Source organism: Rattus rattus, chromosome 15 (genome assembly GCF_011064425.1).
Source record: "Rattus rattus isolate New Zealand chromosome 15, Rrattus_CSIRO_v1, whole genome shotgun sequence".
In the NCBI taxonomy this organism is placed as follows: domain Eukaryota; kingdom Metazoa; phylum Chordata; class Mammalia; order Rodentia; family Muridae; genus Rattus; species Rattus rattus.
The window spans coordinates 56,389,331-56,406,436 of record NC_046168.1 but is presented as its reverse complement, the minus strand read 5'-3'; the positions used below and the strand labels follow the sequence as shown (position 1 = coordinate 56,406,436).

Sequence of the window (17,106 nt, the reverse complement as noted above, 5' to 3'; positions counted from 1 at the left end):
TGTGTGTGTGTCTGTGTGTGTGTGTGTGTGTGTGTGTGTGTGTGTGTGTGTGTGTGTGTGTGTGTGTGTGGTGGCATGTAACTACCGCCTAGGGACTGTGCAGAGAGGGCAGCTAAAAGGGAGACAGCTGGGAGAGCGGCTATGGACTGTGAGGTAGAGTAGCAGCCGGAGTGAGCAGATCCGGCTCTCAGGAAAAGATAGCAAACGCTCTTCAATTTTTACCACAACAGTGTTGGCCATGAAGGTAAATAAGACCAGGCGTTTAATAGCGCTTAATTGTGGGGAGCTAAATGTACTGCCTACCCCCCCTCCCTTTCAGAAACAGCTCTCACCCTCTGGCTGGCCCTGTGGAAATGGACCTGGTCCTGCTCACCTCAGACTCCACCCTTTTCTGACGATCAAGGGACTAGGGTTCTGCCCAGTCAGTGCATCTTAGGTCGAGTCTCAGAAGTTCCTCAAACTCCAGTGTAGGCTCAGAACATGCGACCCGGTCTGCCCTGATGTGGGAAGCCATGGAGCTGTGGAGCCCACGGGGAGCACGCCTGGAGCAAAAGTGGGATCAAGGCGCATCCAAAGCCTGGAAATCTCATCATGAGACCAGCAGTAGGCTCACTGCCCCTCGCTGACCCCCACTATGCTGGGCCTGCATGTTGCCCCACCAGAGGCGGTCACATAGCCCGGTAGCCAAGTTAAACTTCCTTTCTCCTTAAAAGGTCATGTCCAGCAGCCCCTGGATTGTCTCCTTAGGCAAACGAGGCATATCTGGCTCCAGTCAATGATAGACATTTACTCCAAAGACCCCCATTCACCCCTAAAGTTTAAATAACCTTTGTTCCCCCAGTTAGATGAGCCATCTCCGATGCCCGTCTCCTGAGAGTGTTCCCACCTTGCGGGTGGATGGGGATGACATCCTTGAGCTCAACTTCTCCGCCTGAGCCTGCTGCCTCTTGCCCCTTCCACAGCATGGCTTCCAAAGCTTACCCTCACCCTGGAGTCTGTTTCCCAGCCTGTAGATACTATGGCATGCAGCGTTTGTCCACTGCAGTGATACTTCAACTCTTAAAATAAAGCAGGGGTGAGGGGGAGCGAGGGGGAGGGGGAGGGGCTGCAGAACTCCTTCCCCTCCCACAGGGATGAGGAAATCTGCTGAATTAAACAGGCTATGGGCCCAGACCTCAGCCCCTTAGTGACTTTCTTCCTCCTGGATGCTGGGGTTGGGCGGAGAGCTTTAGGGAGACCTTCTCAGCTGTCTGTTTCCTACCTAACAGAGATGGAGCAGGCAAAACGGGGTCACTCTTAGGGAATGCATAGAATATTTGTTTACCTCATTTTTTCATCCCCCAATGCATGATTTTATCTGATATGTCGTATTTTATTAACCCCCTTCCCCCCAAAATAAGCGGGTGGTTATCAGTGGTCCAAATTTTGAGAAAATTCTTAAGGGGAAACCCTTTAAGCCGTCCTGGCGGTTAATCCGTTTTGTGCAAAACAGGGGATTTTGCCGGTCACAACTTAGTTTTAATCAGAATGTGTGAAAGCGGCCCATGGGGAGGAGGCTGAGCCTTAGGCTGCTTCTTTAGAGGTTTCTTCCCGCCCACTGTCCTGGGTTGGGGGATGCCAGGGATTATGAGGTTAGACTTCGAAGACAGCAATGAGAAATGCTTCCTGGGCCTTTCCAGCTCCCCTGACCTGGAGAACACATTGCTGCTTTACAAGAACGAGCTTGTGCAAACCTCTCAAGCACCGAACACATCTTTTAAGAAGTGAAGTACCTTGCATAGGGGGATGGTGGTGATAGAGAGATGGCTCAGCAGTTAAGATCACTGACTGCTCTGGCAGAGGACCTGGGGTTCAGTTCCCAGCACCCCTGGAGGAAAGCTCACAGTCGTCTGTAACTCTGACTCCAGGAGGAGCTGATGCCTCTGGCCTTTATGGGCACCAGCACACATGTACACACACAGATACAGACAGACACAGACAGACAGACAGACACACACACACACACACACACTCTCATACACACACACACTCACGCACACACACACACACTCTCACACACACACCCACACACACACACACACACACACTCACACACACACACACACACACACACACACACACACACACATACACACACACACACACACACACACACATACACACACACACACAGACACACACACACACACACACACACACCCAGGGCATATGCCTACATTGCTACAAGATTCACTACCTAATGCCTCCAAATTGAACCAGGGGGGAGAAAGGCAGCAAGGCACACAGAGACACCTAGAGAGCCGTCTATACAGGATTAGGACAAGTGACAGACTTCTGTGTGGATGAGGAAGCTAGGTCCCACTTTTGAGAATGCCTGTTCCGGCTGGAAGGTACCTCTCCGTTGTAGGGGCAGCAATTTGTCATGGGGACTGTAGCTATCAGACCCAATGCCAGTCACTCTGTAGGGAGACAGAGGACCAAAGACTCCTGCAGGCATTCCAAGGTGAGTCACAGGGAGACCAGCAGGATGTGGCTTGCCACATCCCTTCTCATGACAAACAGTAAGATCTGAGGTAGTATATGGATGCTGGCTCTGTCCCTAGGTTACCATCGTTGATTCTGGACACCTCCCTGTGACACCTTCTCAGTGTGGTTTATGCTTTCAATCGTAGCACGGCTGGTGACAAGGATACAGGTTTGGTACCTAACGAGGCCACTATGGAGGGTCACATGCTGGGAGAGCTGGGGTTGACCTGGTAATCCACAGATAGACTGTCTGTGAGTGCCTGAATCACCATGGTTCCCAAGAAAGATTCAGGAATTCCCCGGCTTTTGCATAATGAAGTCTCTCAGCTACATTGTTACCTGCTCTCCCCTGAAAATCTCCGCCATATGGATGCTCTATAGCAGGACGCTCCCCTCCCCCCCAAGTGATAAACAGGCTGTGTTATATTTCTGACTGGTTCCTTGTCTAGCACATACTTCAGCTGTGTGTCTGCTACCCTGAGCTGCAGTCTGACTCCAGTGGCCAAGATGTTCCCTCCGTGTAAACACAGGCAGCTGCCGCTGGTGCTTCCACGTAAATCTTTCATGGGTTCCACCACGTGGGTGCTTCTGTCTCCTCCCTGCCCCCAGCCCTCCTCACAGGACATACTTTCTGTCCCTTTCATCAACTTTATTGCTTCCCTCTGGACGCTGGCCCGGTCCACATCCTTTGTGGCCTGTATTGACCTACACAGGGCATTCACTGCCGTGAGTATGGATGAGTGGAGGTCCAGCTTCCTGGTCGTCTCGATGCCATGCACGCTCCCTCCCGACATTCCTGGGTCACGGCATTTCCAAAGGCCTGCCCTGTCTAGGAGGCTCCTGAGGAGCATGGTGACGTGGCTCAAGAAGTGACATGTGGGCTGACCTGGGTGCCAGTGCCTTGGCCCAGAGAAGCCTTCTCATTAGTGAGCTTGGAGAGTCTTGGCATCTTTGAGACACTGAGGAAGAGGGATGGAAAACCTTCTGCTCTCTGACACCTTCCTGGCCCTGGTAACAACATTCCTCCTTTGAGGGGTGCTCCCCACTTCTTTCCTTCACTCAGAACCCAGACCCCAAGAATTGATCTGTGTGACTCTACCCAGTAGAGAGAAGGTACAGGGCAGGCGATCGACTGTTCCCTGGTCAGGGCAAGGGCAGGGGTTGGCCAGGCTCTCTTGGCTCAGTCTCCTGTTCTGATGCCTGATAACCCCCAGTCCTCACTCAGAACAGACTGCCTCCCAGTTATCTGGACACTCATTTCCCCTGTGAATATTTTCAGAAGTAGAAAAATCTACTACTGGGCGACAGGCTTTCTGGGTGTCCGTCTTCCGCCCACCTACTGCTTCCTGGTTCAGGATTTCCATGCAGAGTGAGGGGTCAGAGGCCCAGGTTGACTGAAGGCCAGCAGCTCCAGCCGTGGTCATGCAGTACCCAGGGTCGGCCGCGCCTAAGGTTCTGAGTGTAAAATGACAGCTGGCTGTTTCTTGTCTCTTAAAGAACAAGGTAAAGCCACAAGCCATCACCTTTGCCTAAGAATAAATTCCCCACAGGGAAACTCCTCATTTTAATTCCTCACGCATAAGCCTTTTTATCCTTTCCTTTTTAAGATTTCCATCCTGAAATTTTTTTTTGCACATTCAAGCAAAAAAAGAAAAAAAAAGTCCCACTCCCCCCCTTTAGCACAAATGGCCGTGTACGGTCTGATTCTGCGCCTGGAAGTTTTCGTGCGAACTTTCAGGAAGACCTTTCCACACAAGAAAGCCTTGTAGACCGCGCGCATGCATTTCTTGGAGGCTCGCTCGATCTCGGTTGCTTGCTCTGACACAAGCCACCTCATCATGCTTTTCCTGTTCCCTGGTTACTACTCCGCACTGTGAGGGTCACCCAAAGTGTGGCTAATACACAGGACAGTTCCTAAGGATGAAGAGGCAGGAAGAGGAATGACTTTGAATTTGTGGGCTTGGGGAGCCTCCTGGAGGCCAAGCCACTAACCACGCAGCCCGAGGGCTCTGCTCCTGAGCTGTAGCTTTGGTTTATGGGAAGAGAGTGGCGTCTGTAAATCCCCGAGCAATGCTCACTCCCAGGAAGGAGTGGAGACGGTGGCCCTCTGCTGGTCTTCCGAAGGGACCCAGTCCCTGGGTCAAGCACAGACTTGCAGATTCCACACAACCAAGCCCATGATACTCTCAATGTCACTTCAAAGGTGAGCTTCTCGTTTACAGGTATAATGTCCCAGGCACAGCATAGACCAGGGCTAAAGCGCCCAGCAGCCAGCCCAGGAGAAAGTGATGGCCGTCACAAGTCTTCCTTACCTTCGGTCGTTTCTCCTCCTCCGGAACAACTTCTTGGTGTGGGCAATCTCTACCTCGTGGGGCATCGGATGGTAGCCCTGTGCGTGGAGAAAGAGAGGGCATGAATCACTTCTGCAAAAGAGCAGAGCGTGTCCAACACCACATTTACCATGAAAACACCCAGTTAAAGGACACGAGAGGCCAGATTCCGACAATCGAGTCGCACCAGAAACCATTAAAACAAATGAATCCCTACCAAGGGAGGATGCTTACCAAGGGAGGATGCTTAGGAGTCCAGACTCAAAGGATAGGGGAACCAGAGGGAGACCTCAGTGTTCACCATGTTCAAGCTCTCAAATACATTGTTGTTCAGGCTAAGGCTGAATGCATAGTCCAAGGGTTTGCAGAGAAGGGCAGCAGAGCCAAGGCCACCAACGCCCTCTCATCCTTCTCTTTAGGGACTCTTTAAGGACGAATTCCATAAAAAGGGACCTTCCTGTGGAGTCCTGAGCCAGACAGCTGAGTGTTGCCTTGTCACCCGTAAGGGTCAGGTACATAACCAATGGCTCCAGGAAGGGGACAGAGTCTTTCTCCAACCTCCAGTTAGACATGTCATCACCTTCTACCATGGGCTGTTGAGAAGCCTGGAGATGAGTGTGCCAAGCCCAAGCTTTGAGAACACGCTGACTCCCAATCCTAGAGCTACATCCCCCAAGCAATTCCTTTACCTTGGAAATATTTAGGGAGAACATACAAAAAGCTGATTCTCTTCTAGACTTCAAAGGAGGCCCGGGGAAAATTCTAAGAGTGGTTTTGCACAGTGTCCTTACAATTATAAGGATTATGGACTGACATCAATGTTGGGGAGAGACCTCCTTATATGCAATGTCAATCCTGCCAAAGGCTCAGGCAGGATTATTTGCAGAAGTCGGTCTGCACACTGGACATGAAAGTGTGTCCATGTTGGGGACATGACCAGGAGCACTGTCATTCCCTCCTGGACAGCTGGAGCGTAGTAGTAGGATCTAGGGGTATCTAAGATATCTAGGGTGAGGGATCCAGCCTGGGATACCGGAGAGACCTACAGTTTCTCATACTGCCTAGGCGTGAACGAGGGAAGAAAGGAGCCTTAGATCCAGGAATATTGAAGAGTGGCAAGAGGGACTCATCTGGCCCCAAGCCCCACTTGGTAGCCAGGGAGATCAAGGCCCAGAGAGGCCAGGCAGTGAGCGAGAGAAGGCAGTTCTATGGGCTGCAGCTCCCCTCACTGGGAATCTCCAGGGAGGGTCTCTTCTGGTCTTCCTTCATGGGGCAAGGTGGAAGACATTTTGCCCCTGGCTACTCTCAGACTGGCCAGTTTGATGGAGCTTCCCGGAGAGCTGATGAGAGGGTACCGAGCCAGGCAGACATGGGACCTTGGAGTTATGGTCATTTGGCACAGACTTCTATGGAGTCCAGGGAGCAAAAGCCATTTTAAACTATTTTAATGACAGTCCTTCCCTCCCTCTCCGGTCTTTCTAGCCTCCAACAATCTAGCCAAAAATGTGTGAATGGATTCCAGGCTCCAGGCAGCCACAATGGGCCGCTGGGACCTTCAGGACATGCTTTGTTGAATGGGGTTTTTCAAAGGATATTATTTGTTTTCTTTAATATAAAACACAAATAAGGAAAAACACCAAGTCTTCCTCTCTCACTTCCTCTCTCCCACCCTGACCAGGTTCAGGCTAAGCTCCTTCCCTCCTCCCTCCCTCCCTCCCTCCCTCCTCCCTCCCTCCCTCCTGGCCTCTCCAGGTCTCTGTAGGAACACACTGGGTGTGCTCCCAATAGACAATGGCCAGGAAGCTGAGACTCCCTCCCAGGTTGGTCCTGAGCTGGCATCAGACCAGGGTCTCAGGTCCGGGTTGACAGATGGAGCTGCCCACAGTGCTTGGCATAACACAAGCCAGGAGGTGCCAGTCTCTTCAGCCCCACCTCAGAGTTCTGGAATCTAACGCGTACCGGGGCCTCTCCCCACACAGGCAGCAGCAGTGGGAAGTTGCCCTTTTGTCCATACCCAGGACTATAGGAGGCGACCATCCATCCCCCATGGAAGGTCTCCCTCAGTCATTTCGTCTCTGGGAACCGGCTGACCTGAACTGCAACCATGGAGATACATCTGGGAGAGGGGCATGACCTAGATAGTGCCCGAGGACAGAAGTGACCAGTGAGGAGCCTAGAAGGAGCATTGGTTGTTGTGATGGCTTGTTCAGGGCTGAGGGGGGTTTCTGGCTTCAGACCAGAGAAGTACCTACTTTTCAGAAAAGATCTCCTGGTGGAGAATGAGTCCCACCAGGCTGACAGAGCATCCTTGAGAGCACCTATGTGCTTAGTGCTAACAGCTTGTTCAGCACGTCTCTCTCCAGCAAGGGAATCAGCCTTCAGGTCTCGAGGGTGACTCTTTAGGCCTATGGCCAGATTACTGTGAATGTGCCTCCGAGGTATCATTCTGGACCTAGACTATCATTAAGTGCCTACTCTTCTTCCTCAACTCCTTTTCGGGAGACCATTTTCCCTTTGACTTTGGGACCTGGATACAGTCCCCTGATGTCTAACCTATGGCCTGTGGACCTTGACCTGTGTTGGGCTTTGGAGAAAAGCAGCTCACAGAAATAGAACTTCCTGGGGAAGGGAGGGAGGGAGGGGGGGAGGGGGAGGGAGGGAGGGAGGACAGGGAATCCCTGTACGCTCATTAGTGTGGTAACAAAAACAAGTTCTATAAAATCAGCCCATTCTGGGGTAGGCTTGGTGGTGGTGGTGGTGGTGGTAAATCACACACCTAGTATGCTGGTTGGTTTTTATTGTCAACTCTGCACAACCTATTCACCTGGAAAGTGGTTACCTCAAATAAAGAACTGCCCCCACAAGAAAGACCTGAGAAATGGTCTAGGCTGATGACTGGTGTGGGAAGGCCCTGGCTACACATTGGTGGGCAGCCCCATCTCTCGATGGATGGGTTTGGGCAGAGAGCTAGCTGAGAACATACTGGAGAACAAAGCAGTGAACTGAGTTCCTCCATGGTCTCTGCTTCAGTTCCTGTACTGACTTCCCTCAAAGAAGGATTATTCTGTAGAAATATAAGCCGAGGTGCTTTACTCTATGAGTCGCAGTGGTCATGGTGTTTATCATAGCATCAGAAATCAAACTAGAATACCTACTATGGCGGATGTCTCTGGGGGATTAAGGGCAAGATCCAGCCCTTTAGCCTCAGAGGGTGAACAACCGCAGGCTGGAGGGCAAGTACCATGCTCTAACCAGTGGCTATGAAGAAGTCCATCATGTATCTGTAGGTGAGGAGGCAGGGGCAGAGCAAGTCTACAGGAAGCTCTGAGAGCAGCTGCGTTGTGATGAGATGATAAACCTCTAGGCCACAGGCTTGCTCCTACCACCTATCCAGGCATCTGAACACACACATCCTAGCAGCTGCCCACCCTACCATTCATCAACCCATCATATAGCCGTGCTTTAGAAATTGTGGCTGAGGTACTGAAAAAAAAAAAAACCGTTCAAATGGCACATTCTTACAGAGCAACACATTCTAGTCAAAGCAGAAAGCCTCAAATAAACAAGAAAGTGTGATGAACGACACACACACTTGAGAGGATGAGCTGAGTAAGGGCTGGGAGGGGACCATCATGGGAGACCTTTCTGTTAGAGTATTAACATCTACCCATCTACCCATCCATTCATCTACCCAACATCCATCCATCCATCCATCCATCCATCCATCCATCCATCCATCCATCCATTCATCCATCCATCTACCTATCCATACTATCTATCCACCCATGCATACACTCATCCATCCATCCATCCATCCATCCATCCATCCATCCATCCATCCATCCATCCATCCATCCATCTATCCATCCATCCACCTATCCATACTATCTATTCACCCATGCATACACCCATCCATCCACCCACCCATCCACCCACCCACCCACCTACCCATCCATCCATCCATCCACCCATTCATCTCTCATTCACTCATCCACTCATCAATTCATCCACCCACCCATCAACTTGCCCACCCCATCCATCTACCACCCCCCTATCAATCCATTCATCCACCCACCCATCCACCCATCCATCTGTGGTGGTTTGAATGTGCTTGGCCCAAGGAGTGATACTACTGGGAGTTGTGGCCTTGTTGGAGGAAGTGAGTCACTGTGTGGGTGGGCTTTGAGACCCTCCTCCTAGCTGCCTGGAGGCCAGTCCTCTCCTATTTGCCTATGGATCGAGATGTAGAACTCTCGGCTCCTCCAGCACCATGTCTGCCTGGATGCCGCCATGCTTCTTCCCACCATGCTGATAATGGACTGAGCCTCATAACTAGTAAGCCAGCCCCAATCAAATGTACTTTATGAGAGTTGCCTTGTTCATGTTGTCCCTTCACAGCAATGGAAACCCTAGCTAAGACGCTATCCATCCTTCCATTCTTGGTCTTCATTCAACAGACATTGAGGGCCTATATAGTAATGCATGAGGTGAAGAAGAACAGGTTGAATAAAAGCAATTCTGGTCCTAGATGGGCTAAGTGAACACAGATAAAGAAGCTAATGCATGCTGTGCGCTGGATAGTTCAGAGGAAGGATGCCACCCAGGCTGAAACCTGAACGTGAGGGTATCTAGACAGTCTTCAACTCACATTGGGCAGAACTGTGTCCCTCAAAACCTTAATTGTAATCTTTATCCTGGGTACCCACAGATGTGACCTTATTTGGAAATAGTCTTTTGCAGATGCACTCAGGTTAGGATGAGGCCACATGGGATTAGGTTGGGCCTATAATCCACAACTAGTGTCCTTAAAAGAAAGGGAAGATGGAGGCAGTGTCTTCAGAGAGGAAGCTACAAACCAAGGTAGGTCAGATACTCCAGAGCCCAGAGAACTGGGAAGTCAAGAAAAGATTCTCCCCAAGAGCTCACACATCTTGATGGTTCTGTGAGATCACATTTCTCAGCTTTGGTCACTTGTCCCAATTCACACCCACGCCCCTAACCCCCCATGCGTGTCCCACATTGAAGCCCCCAGCACTTCTCCACGACCCTGGGCCTGTCTGACTGCTTCTCCACATCTGCTCCTCCAACATCACCAGCTAGCTCTTCCTGGGTGATCCTGAGTCCGTCTGGTACCAGCTCCACACATAGCCTGTAGCAGGGGCTGCCCCCACTGGGCAATGCCAGGCTTGTCCCAGGCCTTCAGTCTGTAGTGACTGTCCAGCCTCACCAAATGAGCTGATCAGGTGTCTACTCTCACTTGCTGCTGTCGTTTGAGAGGAGGGATCCAAATCTCTGGGGAAACGTGAGAGAACACGTGCTTCACCCCGTTCTCCAGCACAGACGGAGGAATAGGGAGCCCATTGGGAGGAAGAGGGATCCTGAGCTCAGCAGATCCCAGGCTGGGCTACTGAGATGGCAGCCCGTTAACCCAGAGCCCTTCTGCATATGGCATATCTCAACTCCCATTTTCTTAGAAAGTACCATCAGACGTGAATCACAAGAGGGCAGTGGAAAATTGTCTTGATGACTGTGGCACCACGGCATGGAATGCTGCCTGACATATGGCGGATGATATTGAAATATTTGTTGAGAAAGAAAAAGGCAAGAAGGAACGAGGGAGCGGTGGCTGGAGCTGAGTGAGGCTGCTCTATTAAACAGGGCTCTGCAGGTGAGGTGGTGGAAAGACTCATCATGAGAGGAGCTTCTGGGCCTCGGCTGGGGCCACACACTCCTGTTCTCTGTCTTGCCAAGACCAAGGCAGGGCCTGTGGGGCTCAGTGTAGACCCTAGACCCTAATCAGTTTGCTGACAAAGGTGAGCTTGAGTTTGTATTACTCATTCGTTGCCTGCCCTTTCACCTTAGAGGAGTGTGTGTGTATGGGCAGGTGCATGTGTGTGTGTGTGTGTGTGTGTGTGTGTGTGTGTGTGTGTGTGTACAGCTGCTGCTGTTTCCAATCCCTCCCCATCTGCCCCAAGGAGGTTTAGACGTGTCTCATTCACAGAGCTCAAGGCAGCGACCGGTTGTTTCAAGGATCTCAGTGCTTGCTTAACTCTCAAGGGAGATTTAGTTTCTAGACGTTCCCATGAGCTTTTAAAATTAATTAACTTTCATTTTCAGTACTGGTTACTGATCCCAGGGCAAGGGCTCTACCACTGGGGTCCATCCCAATCCCTTTTATTTTGAGATAGGGTCTCAGTAAGTTACCCAGGTAGGCCTTGTTATGTAGCCCAGGCTGGCCTAAAACTTGAATTCCTCCTTCCTTAGTCCCCCCTCATAGCTGTAATTACAGGCTGACAGTACAAGGCCCGACTAGATCTTTGACTTCTGGCTGTTGGCCACGGATGTGGATCCAACAGAGTTGTCCCACCAGGACTCCCTCAAGAAAGATTATCATTTTCTCTCACTGCATATCGGCTCTTAGAGAAGAAGGCATTGCACATAGACAAGGAAGTCTTGTTCCTGGTGCGTTAAACTCCTCCCAGACAATACAGGACTGGCTCTTAAACAAATGCATTCATTAGGGAGCAGAGAGGTCATAAAGATGATGGGGCTAAACAAAATGAAGACTGGATATCCTAGACAGAGGGAATGATAGAAGTGCTGAGCCAGAGGTACCCAAGCCTGACTCCTGACCCAAGCCCTTCTCTGTCCATGTGGATACATCTGCCTGCCTACTGTGCTTGGTTGTCAGAAAAGCTGTGATTTGTGCTCCTTCCAAGAATGTCTATAGCAGGCATGGGAACTAATAGCTTTCTTCTCCTCAGCACACTTGGGTAGCACGTCAGGAGGGCATAGAAGAGACAACTCGACTTTAGCTCTCCCATGCCTTCTGGGCAAATGAGAGAGAATGAGCCTAAGAGAGCCAGGGCACATCCTGTGGGGCTGGGGATGGGGGAGCGACCTACCAGTTCCAGGCTTCTCAGATGGGCTCCCACCCCAGCTCTAGCCAGAGACATTGCAAAGGTTAGCGCTCTAAAGGAACCTTAAAGCATTTGGGAACTCAAAGGGCCAGAAAGATCTCAGCACCGCTTCTCTGAGGACAGAGGCTTCCTCCTGCTGGGAGTTATGTTTCTCCACAGCTTCTAAGAAGTTACCCTACCAAGGTCTGCCTCCACACGGGCAGGATGTGTGGGTCACGTCCAAACAGAAATAAACAGGTAATGTTTCTAAAATTCCTGGAATCTCTAGACTGTGCAGCTATTTAGAGAAACCGCCATGCTTCAGAGAGAAGGATGGAGGGGAAGGCCTGCTTTGCGTTGTTTAAACTGGCAGTGTTCTCATAATTTATTTTTTTTTAATCAGTGGAAACCCTTTACAACAACAATACCTTAGCTGGAGTTTTGATATAAAAACACAGATAAAAGCAAGGGGGAGATGAAACCTAGAGGCTGCTCAGAGCTCTGTAACCCCTCCTGCCATCTTGTCCCTCCTATGTAGCCTGAAGCATGAACCTGCCCCACCCATCGCCTATGCACAGGGCGTGGCAGCGCCACAGTAAGCGTGGAACACTTTTCTGGATGGTGTGCGTACCCGACATATTCTGGTCAGGTTTCCGTGGAGCCTGGGATCTTCCTGAAATTGCATGTGATTATTTCATTCCTGACAGAACCTTGGTAAGAACCCACAGCATATCTGGCCCTAGGCAGTCTGGGCCTGCTTCTAGAACTGGATCCTTATGCAAGACATCTTTAGACACTGCTGTCATCTAGATCTGGAACGTCCCCCGAAGGGACATTGAAGTTTTTGGTTACAGCTTGGTGCAACCGGGATGTGGTAGAACCTTTTAAGAGGAAGGTGCCTACCAGGAGGTCATTAAGGCCAGGCTCAGAAAGGGACAGTGGGACCCTACATTTCTCTCTTCTACACCTGGTTATCAGGTCAGTGCCCACTGAGCATAGATATGGAATTCACTGGGATCACTACAGCCGGATTTTCCCACAGGTCTGTTATCTTCCTCCCTCCCTGTGTCCGATCTGTGAGCAGGAAGAAAGCACTTCACACACACACACGAGAAAGTCCTGTCACTATTATGTTGGCCCACCACAACCAGAAGCCATGAGTATAGTCCAGTAATAGACTGAAACAACTCAAACCGTGAGCCCAGGCAAACCTTTTCTCTTTGTAAGCTGGCTACTTTTGAGTATGTGTTACAGTCACAGAAAGCTGACTTATACAGATCTATCCCCTAAGACAAAAATCCCCTCCTATTTTGCCATCGACTTCCATTCCTTTTGGATACAGTCAACAGAGTCCAAGGCACTGTTTAGGTGACCAGGGTTTTGGCAACTGCATCACAGAGCAGTGATCTCTTGCAGCTCTTTTCTGTCTGTTGTGTAAAATAAGGATGAAAAAAAATCTTGCCGTCCCCTCTCCTTTGCTCTGATTGTGAAGTTTTCCTTTGAGCGAAGAGCTGGAAGGTTCTTCTGCCTTTAAAATATTTTCAATTGGGTTTCTGTTATTGCCACCAAAAAAGTTCTAAGTAATTTGACATGGCACAACTCTAGATATAGTGGATAGCCTCACTGTGTCCATTCTGCCATGCCAGCAGAATTCATTGGGTCATTTCAGATACAAATGTCCTTTTTACCTATTAATTTCTAAATAAAGCAAACATTAGGCAGAGATGTCCTTGCAAAGGCCAGGAGCCAAGAACTATCTGGTTAATGGCGGAAGGTTGGTTTTGTGTCATACAGCATGGAAAGTCAAAGAAACGATTAGTACGTATGACTGTCAGGGTCCACCTGCAACTGGAGAGTATGGGGAAGGTGTCTGTGTGCAAAGGGGCCCTGAAAGGAGGCCTATGATTCTGGGTCAAAGACCAAATCAGACCAAGAGGCCTCAGACCTCCTTTAGGGGATAAGCCCAAGACTTACAATCCTGGGTCCTCCAGTATGCAGCCCATTTGGGTTCAGGATGGTTCTGGTGGCTTTCAGACATGGGAAGGGACCCAGATAGGTGCCCCTTACTTTTAGGATATGCAGCATCCCAAGGGCCCTGGAAGCATGCCTTTATCGTAAGGGACAGCAATGACACAGCAAAGCAGGAAGAGCCCAGGAACTATAGGGCTGTTGGCTGCCATGGTTCTGTTGTGCAGCCTAAGAGCTGTCTCTGGGTGGAGCGGTTGCTCAGGTGTCCTGAGGTTTGGTCCCTAACTGAATGGCATGTCTGTGGCAGAGAGAAAACCCCAGATCTGGGGAAGAATAGAAGGCAAGCTCAGGAGACCACAAGGATATAGCCAGAGGGAAATGTCAGTCTCTGAGAGGCAGGTGCCCTTGTGAATAATGGGGTGACCCCGAGGGAGGTTCAGAGCCCACCTGAGGAACAGAAGTAGCAGCCATGGAAGAGAAGTGGTAAGTCCTTAAATGCTTGTGATGTCTTCCATGCCCTGTGAGGCCACTGCATGCTGGAGACACAGGAGAGCCAGCCTACCTTTCTCAGATATTGTTTACAGCCACAGATGGGGGTGGGAGATGGGGTGGGGGTGGGTCAAGCAACAAAAGAGGTCATGGCATCCCAGCTTGGCTCCTTCAGAGCATAGCCTGCTGGGAAGCTTATCACATGAACTAGTAATCACTAGAATTCCTGAGGTAGAGGTACCCACAAAAGGAAGCACCTGCTCGAGCTATGTGCTCACCAGACATACTGAGTATAAGGTGTACCCCACTGGAAGGATTCACCACTAACGCTCATCGTGAAGGAACTTGATGATACCCATCTTGTTTCTGCTCTGGTAAGTCAAAGCTGGCTAGTCAGAGGCCACAGGAGAAAGTCTGAACAATGTGATGAGACACACGGCATCGGGGTACCCAAGGGCAAAGGGCCCCACAACCTGCATGTACTGAGTTTGCCTTGAGCATGTTCCTGGGAAGTAGTGGAGCAAGGGTCTTCCTCAGTCCAGATTTGGGGCTACCTGAATGGGGATCTGGAGTCAAAAGTCTACTTTAAACATCATCTGTGCCTCTCTCTTACCATGGGTACCCAGATGGAAACACACTTCACTCATCCTTCTGTTACCCTCAGCTAGGGAGGGAGAAGTACTAAGGCCTAGCTCAGAGATTTATGAAGATTAAGACAAGGGACTGGACTATAAGGTACTTTGATTTCCTGGCCCAAGAATGTCCCAACTGTCTATGGAATACCTGGGTCAGGAAAACCTTCAGGCCAAGGTATGTATGTATGTATGTATGTATGTATGTATGTATGTATGTATGTATGTATACGTGTATGTATGTATGTATGAATATAGTATGTATGTATATAGTATGTATGAATGTATGTATGTGTATGTATGCATGTATACATGTATGTGTGTATGTGTGTATGAATGTATGTATGTGTATGTATGCATGTATGTGTGTATGTATGTATGAATGTAGTATGTATATATATAGTATGTATGATGTGTATGTATGCATGTATACGTGTATGTGTGTATGTATGTATGTATGTATGTATGTATGTATGTATGTATGTACTTATTTATAGTGTTTCCATCCACAACCTTCCTGAACCTGCTGGGAAGCAGGAGAATCCCCACAAATCTAGAATGTGGCTACCCCATGTCAACCAGATAACCACTTTCTAAGCTCCTAGGCTGTGTCCAGAACATTCTCAAGGGACCAAACAATAGCTCATTGCAACTCAGCCTTCTCTACCTACCCAAATGTCCAACTGTGTTTCACCCTGAGGTTGCCACCTGTTCCCCCACCCCCACCCCCGTTCCCCGCTGTTCTATCACACAGCAATAGAATACAAGAAAAGCAATCTGGAAGGACATTCAGAAGGTCCAGTCAGAGAGCTGCTTTAGATGGGCAGGCCTTTGCACTAATCTGTCCAATGATCGAAGGTCATATACCGAGACCTGACACACCATGGCCAATGCAGCATCCTAGACGGTGAGCTGCGTCTGATGCTTCTAATGCTGAAAATTATAGAGGAGACATCTTTCGACTAGGCTTGGCTGAGACCCCACAGGGACAAGTTCAGTGTTGGCACTAGTGGGTAGGGGTTGGGGTACGAGAGGGCCGAAAGGCAGTTCCTTAATCCAGAACCAGCGGTGTTCTGATCTACTTGGGTCTGAGGCTCGCAAGGTACCAAAATCCTCCCGAGGGCTGGGGATGCAGCAGTGAGTTGGGCTAAGGACGTCTGCTCTCTGGTAGGGGATGAGCATCAACAGCTCAGAAGCTGCATCTGCTCAAAAGACATCATTTAAACACTAACTGCACCAGAAGCAAATGTGCAGGCCTGAGGCTTTAGACCAGAGGTGGGGCTGAAGAAAGTTACTTAAGATCGAAGCGACCAGACCCGGAAAGAGTCGAGGAGGAGACCAAAATATCAGCAGGGGCCCAGCAAGATGGCTTATTATGCAAGTTTGATGATGTGAGATCCATCCCGGAGCCCATGGTGCAAGGAGGAACTGACTTTGACTCTGACTGCTATATGCGCTCTGTGATATACGTGCATAACCCACACCAATGCACACTATACATATACATATACATATATATATATATATAATAAAACGGAAGACTTCAAAGTTTCAAATGGATTAATCTCGCTCTTCTTATTCCTTGCTATAAGTCAACCTGTTCCTTTAATAAACATTTTCCAATTTATCCTGGATTCGTAATCCCCAACATTTAAAACCCTACATTCCAGAAAACTGAAACCTGGGGAATGGGTGGTTTTAACGTTGCCCAAAGGCATCCTGAAGGACTTAGTTTGGAAATGGAGATGGACTAATACTGGCTCTCTCGGAAGAATGTTCTTGGCAACATCTCTGTCAGGCGTGCGTCTAACTCACTCAAATTCACCCACGGGGAGATGGAAGAAAGAACACACAGGTCTTTCATGGGCTTACACACTCTTTGCCTTTAACTTTTTTTTTTTTTTTTTTTTCCGGAGCTGAGGACCGAACCTAGGCCCTTGCGCTTGCTAGGCAAGTGCTCTACCACTGAGCTAAATCCCCAACCCCAAGGCTTACACACTCTTGCAGCAGGGTGCACACTACATACATTAGCATTGCACTGTGAAGCACCAGAGAGCTTTCAAAAGCCATTTTGACCCTCAGTAACCATTTCCGCTAAGCTCCAAGCCATCACAAAGCTGTCGTTTCTCTCATATGGTAGACCTAAAGAAAAGCTCTCTGGTTGGGCTGGCCTTGAGAGGCCAAATCTTTTAGGTTCAGACTCCATTTTAGAGAACCTGACCTAAGTTTGAACTCAGGTAAATTAAGAGGCTGGTACCTAGC

General features: G+C 49.6%; 1 protein-coding gene across 5 annotated transcripts in view; it reads right to left on the bottom strand.

The window, feature by feature from the left end:
* The window catches only part of Ctif (cap binding complex dependent translation initiation factor), a 269,187-nt gene that overhangs the window by 125,652 nt on the left and 126,429 nt on the right, over positions 1-17,106 (bottom strand). For all 5 annotated transcript variants that reach the window (XM_032886116.1, XM_032886118.1, XM_032886117.1 and 2 more), the window contains exon 7: positions 4,839-4,915. In XM_032886116.1, coding sequence (XP_032742007.1) covers positions 4,839-4,915 — 77 coding nt within the window. The remainder of the gene's footprint in view (positions 1-4,838; positions 4,916-17,106) is intronic.